The sequence below is a fragment of the Trichosurus vulpecula genome, chromosome 8 (genome assembly GCF_011100635.1).
Source record: "Trichosurus vulpecula isolate mTriVul1 chromosome 8, mTriVul1.pri, whole genome shotgun sequence".
Taxonomy (NCBI): Eukaryota; Metazoa; Chordata; class Mammalia; order Diprotodontia; family Phalangeridae; genus Trichosurus; species Trichosurus vulpecula.
This window is the reverse complement of record NC_050580.1, coordinates 175,929,631-175,940,800: the sequence shown is the minus strand read 5'-3', so window position 1 is coordinate 175,940,800 and position 11,170 is coordinate 175,929,631. Positions and strand designations below refer to the sequence as shown.

Here is an 11,170-nt window from a genome sequence, read left to right as displayed (position 1 = left end):
ATGCACAGAGGTAAGGATGGGGTGGGGAGGGAAGTGGAGACAGAAACTCGGTCTTTAAGGGGGAGGCAGTGGGGAGGACAAGGAATGAGACACCCTATTCACACATCCTAGACCAAGGAACTTTATCTGCACCCCCTCAGTTCATCCTGTTTCCTGGGGGAGGCGGAGCCCTCTTTTTCACGCCTAGACTTGCTGGAGTTCAGGGTAGGGAGGGGCGGCAGGATAGGCTCAGGGATGAGCTCCACCCGTACTTCCCCAACTCTCACCTGTCCCAGCTCCAGACCCGGAGGACCCGACAGGCCTACTATCTGACTGGCCACCTGAGCAGTTCTCCTTTCGCTTTTTTTCTGGGGTCACCTAGTTTCGCCTCCCAGTATTGCTCTCTCCGCCGGGTGAGTCTCCCAGCTCGCTCCCTTTTTCACTACACAACTCCTCCCCGCCTTCACCAGTTGAGGGGGCTTGGATTAAGACGGAGGGGCTGAGCAGAGAGGTAGGGAAGGAGTTAAAACTCCTGTGACCCGGGAGCGTAGCTGGGCTTGTGGAGGGGACAATTTGGGTTCTAAGGAGGGAGCACGGGTCCCTTTGGGACTGGAAGGTGCCCAAGGCTTGGGCGGTGGGGTGGAAAGAAGGGCTAAGAACCGAACACTTGGGTTCTAGGAAAGGAAGTGAGAGAGAAGTGGGAAACAGTTGGAGGCTATGGGCTGGGTTGATCCTAAGAGCTGAAGTTACAAAAGAAGATTTGAGGGTGGGAGACCCCTGACTTCCAAGGGAGAAGTGCCCTAAGGGTGGGGAAGGGTGGCGCCGTGGCAAGGAGAATAAGAGGCACCAGGGGAGATGTTTGTCCCAAATCTTGGCACTCCTGATCTCTCCCATACAGTCCCCATTTTTTCAACTCTACCTTCCCCCCCACCTCCCAAGATGACGCTGTTCTGCCTCCGGCCCCCGGGCAATGAGACCCTCCTGAGCTCCCCAGCTTCGCGGGCCACGGGCACTGTGTTCTTGCTGCTGGCCGCTCTGCTGGGGCTGCCCGGCAATGGTTTCGTGGTGTGGAGCCTGGTGGGCTGGAGGCCAGCTCGAGGAAGGCCCCTGGCGGCCACCCTGGTGCTGCATCTGGCCCTGGCCGACGGAGCGGTCCTGCTGCTCACTCCACTCTTCGTGGCTTTTCTGGCTGGCCAGGCTTGGCCCCTGGGCGCCATTGGTTGCAAAGCCGTGTACTACGTGTGCACGGTCAGTATGTACGCCAGTGTCATGCTCACCGCCCTGCTCAGCCTGCAGCGCTGCCTGGCCGTCACCCGTCCTTTCTTGGCTCCTACCCTGCGAAGCCCGGCGCTAGCCCGACGCCTGCTGCTTGGAGTCTGGTTAGCTGCCCTGCTCCTGTCCCTTCCCGCAGCCACCTACCGACATCTGTGGGGGGGACAAGTGTGCCAGCTGTGCCACTCTTCATCTGGCGAGGCCGCGGCCCACCTGGTCCTGGAAACCCTGACGGCTTTCGTGCTACCCTTCGGATTGGTACTGGGCTGCTACGGAGTGACTCTGGCCCGATTGCGGAGCGGGCTCTGGGGCTCGCGGAGGCAGGGCGTGCGAGTAGGCCGTCTAGTGAGCGCCATCGTGCTGGCTTTCGGCTTACTCTGGGCTCCCTACCACGCTGTGAACTTGCTGCAAGCGGCGGCCGCCTTGGCACCTTCCGGTGGGTCCCTGGCACGGCTTGGAGGGGCAGGCCAGGCGGCCAGGGCCGGGGCCACAGCTTTGGCTTTCTTCAGCTCCAGCGTCAACCCCATTCTCTACGTCTTTGCTGCCGGGAACCTTTTGCCCCGGGCTGGACCCCGCTTCCTCACCCGAATCTTCGAGGGCTCCGGGGAGGCACGAGGGGCAAGTCGTTCCCATGAAGGGACCATGGAGCTACGAGCTGTTAGACGCCTGGGAGGGGCAGAGCAGGGACGAGGGAATGGTGACCCCGGCGGCGGGGTGCAGGGGGGCAGTTCAGATTGTAAAAGTTGAAGTCCTTCGCTTCCTTTCCCTCTATTTTTCCAACACTTCTTCCCCTACCAGCTCCCTATACGTATTTGAACATCTCTCCCCCAGAATCCAGGGGTACCACCCCCCTACTCCCGCCTGAACTCCTCACTGGCCCAGAGACTTGTGATAAGAAGGTTACTGTGCAGTCCTAAAGGTGGGAGCACCCCAGGCCCACTGATCTCAGGGAGCAGAATTTGTTGTGTGGCTTATTTTTATGCATGTGCTCAACTCTATTGACCAACATTGCCAGAGGTGTAGATTGTAAATACAATGGGTGGCCATTTACATAACCTTATGCATGTTATTTGAATGTTTTTTCCAGCCAATATAAAAATACAAGGATATTTTAAAGGTCTCCCCTCTTTTCTTCACGCGGTCAGGCCAGGGTTGGGCTATCTTATTCTGGGAAATTCCCTCAAAACAGCTGTGAGTAGACAGCCACCTAGGGGGCAACACAGGGAGGTGCAAGATCATGTAAATTCTTTTTAGTAACAGAAAATTTTGCCCTCCAAGGCACATAATGTATTCTTTTTGCATTAATTTTTTTTTCAAATGAAGATTCACCCTTTCTCCCTTCCACTCCCTGCCTCCACCATTGAGAAAACAAGAAAAGCAAAATTCCTCATTACCTAGGCATTTTTTTTGAGGTATTAGCCAAATGTGAGTTGATCTGTCACAACGATCCCAAAATGCTTCTTGCCACAAAAGTTTCTCCCTTTAATACCAGTATTTGCCTAATCAATCCAATTCAACATTTATTTATGGCTACTATGTTCAAGACCCTGCATTGTGTCTTCTCCCTATGCAATCCATCTTCTTAACTTTCAAACTAATTTTCCTAAAGCACAGGTCTGATCATGCCTCCTCTTGGTGTTATATTTTACATCATTATCTCAGAAGAATCAAAATGATAAGTAATCCAAAAGTCAATGGAAAGAACACAGTTTGTATTAACAGGTACAACTTATTACCAGCAATGATTTTTATTGGAGAAATGGTAGGGAAGACAGCTAGGACTTCTATAACTTGGAAAGGAAGTATCCTGGTCATATCACCAAAAAAAAAAAAAAAAAAAGAGACAACAGATGGACAACTCAAGGGTTAACATGGTCCATTGAGACGTTAAAAGAATCCGAGGAAGGCCTTCAAAATGGTGACTCCCTAACAGGACATTTCTGGAAAAGCATGAACAAAGCTCACTGGAAAGCGTGGAAAGTCTATGATCTCTGTGGGTAAGGGAATGAAGTGGTGGATCTGTCAAAGGGGGTTAATTTACTTGTCACAAAGAAAACTGAAGGTATTGGGGCCAAGTCTTAGGAATGCAGTTTTAAAACCTTGATTAGGGTGTACAAATAGCTTTGTTATGATTCAGATGAAAAGCCTCTGAATTTCTCTCCTCAACCTGACACCCTCTCCTTTCCCCAGATCTCCAGCAAATATCCAGGTACCTGGCATCCAACAGGGTTGGCACCAAGAGACAAGATAGGCCGTTGAAATGGGGTGTGAGCAGGGCTGACTGGGCTGGGAGGTGTGTGGGTGGAAAGGGCTTGGAAGGAAAGAGCCTGAGAAAAGAGAATAGATGGGACATAGGAAGGAGTAAAGGGTGAAGTGGCCCATGTGTCTCCACCAAAACAAGATTTGAGGTCAGTTTAAAGAGGGCAAATGCAGCTTCCTTTCCTGGTATTTTCCTTCCTTTCCCTTAGGCTCTCCTAGCTACTCTTTCTTGGTTGTCATCCACAGATCTCCCATATCTAGGTCTCCCAAGTTTATGGAAACCAAGTGCCCTTTGACTCTGAATTCAACCAGATTGCTAGGTTCAATGCAGGGTACTTTGAATAAATGCATATAATTTTGCTTAATTATTCATTATAAATTTGCTTAATAATTTTGCTCCACCTAGCTTGGTTGGGAACTTTTAAGGCTATCTAAACTCAAGTCTCATCAAGCTAGAAGAAGAGACAAGGAACATACATAATGAAAAATAAAACATCTAAACAAAATTAGTAAAAGAGCTTTAAACTAAAACCAGCATGTAAGGTGATGAGCGTAACTGCCTTCAGAGCAGTTGACCTGCGTTCTGTTCCTGGCCAATGTAATTGACGTTTTGGGCGCTAGGTGGCGCAGTGAATAGATTGCCAAGGCCTTTATTCAGGAAGACTATTCTGCCTGAGTTCCAAAGTGACCTGAGACACTTACTAGCTGTGTGACCCTGGCCAAGTCACTTAACCATGTTTGTTTCAGTTTCCTCATCTATAAAATGAACTGGAGAAGTAAATGGTAAACCACTCCAGTATCTTGTTAAGGAGACACCCAAAATGGGGGAATGAAGAATCACACATAGCTGAAATGACTGAACAAGAAGAACAAAAATAATCAATCTGTCAACAAGCATTGATTAAGCTCTTTTTGAGGGGCAGCTGGGTAGCAAAGTGGATAGAGTGCTAGGCCTGGAGTCAGGAAGACTAATGTGAGCTTAAATGTAACCTCAGACTCTTACTAGCTGTGTGACCCTGGGCAAGTCACTTAACCTTGTTTGCCTCTGTTTCCTCATCTGTAAAATGAGCTGGAGAAGGAAATGGCGAACCACTTCAGAATCTCTGCCAAGAAAACCCCAAATGGGATCACAGAGAGTGGAACATGACTAAAAAATGACAACTCCCTCATATTCCAGGAACCGTACTAAGAGCTGGGACTTGGGTAATTAGTAAGAGATGAAGATCTCTATTCCCAAGAAATAGGGAGGAAAGCAATCTCTTCTAGGACCCATGCTCTGGGATGGGGAAGGCACAGCACCGTCTTTAGTACAACCAAACCGAAGGTTATGTATATCCTTTCGTTCACCATTGGGAACTCTTCGCATGTTTCTTTCAATTTGCCTTTAGAACTCTGAATTGCTGCTGTCCCTCTTCTGGCACTTCATGGCTTCTTGATATGACCATGTTCCCACATGGATCCCTTTTATTCTTTGAGTTTCTGTCTCCTGAAGAAATCATCCTGTGCCGTAGGCAGACAGTGTCACAGGAATTAAAGTCTTAGAATCTTTAATTAGGCCCATCCGTGAGTCATGGAGTCATGTGGAAAATGTGGTCCTTTTCTTTCGATCTACTAGGATGAGTTATACTTGTGAACTCACCAGGACAAAGGGTGGAGGGAAAACAGAAAAAGAAAGAAATTTGCTGTCTACACATGTGTCTATCCACATGGCCAGCAATCACATATACACATGCATAAAGAAATTTGCATATATGTGTTTGAATGTGTATGTATGTGTGTATGTGATTGCTGGCCATGTGGACAGACACATGTATAGACAGCAAATTTCTTTCTTTTTCTGTTTTCCCTCCACCGTTTATCCTGGCAAGTTCACAATATACACATATACTTCCTAGCATCTTCCCTCCCACCTCAACCTCTGTGATTACTCTTTGGTTGAAGTTTGGCAAAGGGAAAGGAGGAAAGCTATTTTAGCATGCTATGGATATTTACATGACATAAAAACAATCATGACAAATGCATTGTTGAGATGCTTAGGCTGGAATATGGTGCTCTAAAACACTGAGAGGTGAAAGGAGATAGAGTATTCTGTGTCCAGTCCTTGTTGGTGAAGAGGAAGGAAGAGTTGAAAGGAAGGCCTGAGGGATGACTTACCACCTGTGTGATAGTCATTTTGTTTCTGAGAAGGTTGGGCCAGATGATCTCTAAAATCCTTTCTATCTCTTAATCCTATAATTTTATGAAAACAATGCTCTCTTTGTTGACTGCCTTCTTTAGAAGTCATTTGTGGGGCATCTAGGTAGTGTAATAAGTAGAACACGGGCCCTGGAGTCAGGAGAACCTGAGTTCAAATCCGGCCTCAGACACTTGACATGCTTACTAGCTGTGTAACCCCAATTACCCTGCTTTCCCTGCCTCCAAAAGAAAAGTCATTTGCTTCTGAGTGAGATGGTTACTTCCCCAGCCCAGACAAACAGGATTCAACTCTTCTTCAAGATCTCTGAAACAGAGAATTTACACACTTCTGCTCTCACGTTTCCCATCTCACATACTGTATCTCTCATTGTTTAACAATTTTCACGTCGGACCTCGGGCCGTGTGGTTTCAGTCCAAAACCTTTCCTCATATCCTCTGCCTGACGGTTATTTGGTCATTCTACCCCCATTACTCCAGTAAGACAACAGATAGCTGGGGGAGGGTAAAATTACCCAGTAATCATCTTTACTTCCTGCATCTTTTCAGAGAATGGAACAAGAGGAAGTGAGTTGCTGAAACTATAGCAGGAAGGCTCATGGTCAGATGAAAGAAAGTCCCCTCTCACAAAGAGTAACGTCTGGGACGAAGGGACAGCTCCACTGGGATGCTCCCCCAATGAAGGAGACTCCTCCCTTTCCTTCTGATGCTCACCCTACCTCGATGCAAAGAGGTATTTGGGGGTGTAACTCACCCAGAATCTCCTTTGGAATACTTTCCATCTTTTGATCCCTGTAATAATACTTAGATAGCGCTTTAAGGTTAACACAGTACTTTGCAAATACGATGTCATCTTAGCCTCATGACAGCCCTGTGAAAGGTAGGTGCTATTGCCATCCTCCTTTTACAGATGAGAAAACTGAAGCCAAAGGAAATTAAGTGCCTCACCCAGGGTGACACAGCTTACACAGTAAGTATTGGAGGCTAGATCTGAACTCAGGTCTTCAGCACTGTGCCATCTGACGGCCTCTGGTCTAGTCGGCCAATTCCACCTTTCCTTTTGTCCATTGGGTCTCAGTCTCAACTCTTCTTAACAAACATGTATTAGGCTCCTCCTCAAAGTCTACACCTCTTTCATTGCCTTCTGCGGGGCAGATCAATGTGCAGCAATCGGAGGGCCTGCCAATGCTGGAATTAATAACTTTTACATAATATATTAAGGTTTAAGGGCAGCTGGGTAGCACAGTGAGTACAGCACCAGCCCTGGAGTCAGGAGGACTTCAGTTCAAATCCAGCCTCAGACACTTGACACACGTATTAGCTGTGTAAACTTGGGCAAGTCACTTAACCCCAATTGCCCTGCCTTCCTCCCTCAAAAAAAAAAGAATATATTAAGGTTTATAATGTACCTTCATTACAATAATTCTGTGAGGTGAGGAGGACATACATCATCACCATTTTATAGCTGAGGAAACAGAAGCTCAGAGAGGTTACGCAATTACCTACAGACACGTGGTTAGGAATTGTCAGAGCAAGGACTCCAACTCAGTTCTTCTGAAAGCAATTTCAGCGTTCTTTCTGTCATGCGACGTTGCTTTCCAGTTTTGCTTAGCTAAGCTCCCAAGTGTCTAGATCTAAAATTTTGATTGAGAATCTACGAGAGCATACACATCAGCATTAATCATGGGGCAGGTGAGCATTTTGATCCAAAGCCAGGAAAGTAGATTGGGTCTAGTCTCTACTGAGGGAATGTGGACTGGCTTTGAGAGGAATCTTGGTTGATTTGGATTTGGGAGATTCTTTCCACCTAAGCCGTGAAGAGAAATAGACCTGGATCCTGGGATTGACTTAAAATCAACGAATCCCTCGGACCTCAACCTGATGGGCTGGAGAGGGCAAAGGTTCTGGGTTTTCCCAGCCTGGTCCTTGGCTGACCTGTTGGAAATTTAAAATGAGCAGGTTGAACCAGGCCATTTCTAATATCTCTTCTAGCTTGAATTTTATGCCACTGTGATGCTATGGGGATGAGTCAAAATGGAGACCAGAAAGGGAGGATGGAAAACACTTAAAGCGGGGAAGGGAAAGGGAGAGGGAGATGAAATTTAGCTCTCCAGGTAACCCACACTAGCTATACCCTAGTGAAAAATTAAAACCTAATACTGCTGTAAGGAAACTACGCTCCCCACACTTGACTCACCCGCTTAATACTTCCCAGGCACCAACCCTAGATGTGTTCAGACACGATTCTTAGCCCTGAACCTCTACCTCGCCTCTCCCCCCTCCCCTTTCCCTTTTCTCATTTCCCATCACATCTGGCCCCACCCTCCCTGACCTCTCTTCCCTCCTTGCTTGCTTCTTTGGGGCACAAAGGGCTATTTCTTGCTCAGAGGTAGGAAATAACATTAAGCACCACCCCTCAGAAGGGTTCTTCTCTCATCCTCCTCCTGCCCCCTCCCCCTTCTCCACCCCTGCTGCCCCAATACTTCCTTCCCCACTGACTGACAAGACAGTAGCATTCAAGCCCTGGGCCAGCCAGGCCTCCACCTCTGGCAAATAAGGTAAGTGTCCAAGATGGTGGGTGGGGATGAAGGAAACAAGGTCTAGTCCATAAGTGAGAGAGAGGACTTAAAATGAGGAATATTTGGATTCACTCCTTCCCACACCAGTAGCATCTCAGATATCCAAGGGAAGAATTAGGGGAGAGGGATGTAGGAGAAAAGGGGAAATTGGGTGAGAGACAATCAGAATGCTGGGGGTGATGGGGACTGAGAGGGTAGCATGGTGGGAGAATTGGACAGTTAGCTCTAGGGCTACAGGAAGTCATCCCTACAGGAGAGAGGTGTGAGAGGACACAGGAGAATGGGTGAACCTACTACAGAACAGGGCTGGGGAAGAGGAAACTCCATTTTGTTCTGAGACTCAGCCTCTTTCTGAAGGGAAGAAGGATTATAGAGGTGTGGAAATGCAACTACTACAAATTTAGCAATTTGGCTCTGTGCCTTACGGCCCAGTTAGGAAATTGGTCCATCTCTTTTCTAAGGTAGCTAAAGGGTGGGGTGGGAATGAGTGGAGCAGGGTAGGACAACCCCTGTAAAGCAGGCTTGAAAAATCCTGATACTAGAACATGCTAGGATTTCAGAGAAGCTGCCTCACAGTGTAGGAAAGCCTGTCAGGTACTGAGCCCTTGGCTCATGGTCCTTATGAGGTGGGTGCACCCCAGACACCAAACAGAGGCTGGCAGGAAGTTCTCCCTTTGTCCTCTGTCTAGTCCTTCCTTTCTTTCCCGACCTCCTCATCCAGGTCTTCCCAATGGCTACCAACACCACAGCCCCTGCACCAATCCCGTCCAGCCTCATGTTTATCCGGTCCCTGTCCATCATACTGCTCTCACTGGCCCTGGTGTTGGGACTTCCTGGAAACAGCTTTGTGGTGTGGAGTATCCTGGCCCAGATGCGACATCGCTCTGTCACGGCCCTTCTGGTCCTGAACCTGGCAGTGGCTGATCTGGCTGTGCTACTTACTGCACCTTTCTTCCTCCACACCCTGGCTGGTGGCACCTGGTCCTTTGGTCTGGCTGGTTGCCGCCTCTGCCACTACATCTGTGGAGTCAGCATGTATGCCAGCGTCCTCCTCATCACAGCCATGAGCCTCGATCGCTCCCTGGCTGTAGCTCGCCCTTTCCTCTCTCAGAAATTTCGAACCAAGTCAGTCGCCTGGAAAGTCTTGGTGGGCATCTGGGTGGTTTCTACCTTCTTGGCAGTCCCTGTTATTGTGTACCGGCAGGTACACGCAGTGGCGCCAGGCAGAGTGAAATGTGAAGCGTGCTACTCTACCCTTGGCCACGCAGCTTTCCATTTGCTCTTTGAGTCCATCACAGGCTTCGTGCTGCCTTTTGTCGCAATTGTGGGCAGCTATTCAGACATTGGGCGGCGCCTGCAGGCCACTAGGTTCCGTCGGAGTCGCCGTACTGGACGTCTGGTGGTGCTGATCATTTTGACCTTTACTATCTTCTGGCTGCCCTACCATGTTGTGAACCTGGGAGAGGCATCCAGGGCCCTGGGTGGGTATGAAATAGGGGAGGGATCGGCAGGGAAGAAGCTGAGCTTGGCTCGAAACATTCTTATTGCCCTAGCCTTCCTGAGTAGCAGCCTGAACCCTATACTGTATGCCTGTGCTGGTGGTGGGCTACTCCGCTCAGCTGGTGTTGGCTTTGTAGCCAAGCTCCTTGAGGGCACTGGCTCAGAGATTTCCAGCACCCGGAGGGCCACCCAGCTTCAAACACCCCGTAGCAACCCCAATAATCCTCTGGAACCCGGACCAGCAGAGGAGCTCACTCTTTCCACCAATCCCACTGACTGAACTACTGGGTGAGGCCTGGGGCAGGGAGAGTTGGGGATGGGCCTGTGCTGGGGTTAGCTCCCCTATTCCTAGGAATGACTGAAGCAAAATGCTGTCTCATTCCAGCTCAGTCATTTTCCCCAGGGGACATGGAGTCAGAGGAAGCTCTCAGTTTGGACTGATAGTCTGTTTATGTAGGAGATGAATTGACATAGGGGTGGGACATCAGGAGAAGAGATGGAAAAAGATGAAGGAGAGAAGGAACCACATTCTGATTTGTCTCTTCATGCAGTTTCTGAAATTAAAAACTAAAGCCTGAAAACATGTCTATTCATGAGGGAAGCTCCCTGGAGTGCTGACTGGGACAACCCAGACTTTTCCTCAGCAAACCTTGTTGTGGTGGATTGCTGAGGCCATGGGGAGAGAGGTGAGAAGATTGACAGCTTTGTAGTTCTGAAGGAGGCATCATCTATGACTGGGTTTGAGGCTGATTCACTTTTCTGTCAACAGAATACAGGAAACTAGGTAATACATTGCTTTAAACCAGGAGACCGCTGTATAGCAGCCTGCCAATTCCAGATCACTCATAAGAAAATCAAGAAAGATGCTCTTATCAATGGAGATATATATGTATATGTATATGTATATGTATATGTATATGTATATGTATATGTATATGTATATGTATATGTATATGTATATGTATATGTAGGCACAGACATATATTTTACTCCTCACAGCTGGCCCTGCACAGCTGGAACAAAGAAGGCACATTTATGACCTACATCTAGAGTGCTGCCCATGGCGACTATCAGTGATTTTCAGATTTCCTGCTGATAATCACTTTAGTCTTACACAGGAGGTAATTAAAACAATGAAATATCTAACAAGTCAGCTTTCAAAGCTCCCTTTCATATCTAGTTTAAGGCAATTTCTGTTCTTAAATCACTCTGTTGATTCCCTAGGGATAAACAGTGGCCTCAGAGGCCCCCTCTATCAAACCCTATGCTTGTAGATTCAGAATGGAAGGTCTAATGTGTGCCTTTCTCAAAATCTTCATCGGGGGAACTAATGGATCTGAGTGCAAAATTTTTCTTTGGCATTTTCCCTTGGCATTGGTAAGAAAGTA

General features: G+C 48.0%; 2 protein-coding genes across 2 annotated transcripts; both read left to right on the top strand.

Moving 5' to 3' along the window:
• Positions 1-1,998, top strand: LTB4R2 (leukotriene B4 receptor 2). The gene is given in 3 exon segments (XM_036769622.1): positions 1-51; positions 54-274; positions 795-1,998. Coding segments are annotated over 3 exon segments (1,476 nt in total).
• A 4,615-nt stretch (positions 1,999-6,613) lies between these two features.
• On the top strand, positions 6,614-10,062 carry LTB4R (leukotriene B4 receptor). Its single transcript, XM_036734180.1, has 2 exons — positions 6,614-6,673; positions 9,004-10,062. Exons 1-2 carry the CDS (start codon positions 6,614-6,616, stop codon positions 10,060-10,062), a joined length of 1,119 nt encoding a protein of 372 aa, XP_036590075.1.
• The last annotated feature ends 1,108 nt before the right edge of the window (positions 10,063-11,170 follow it).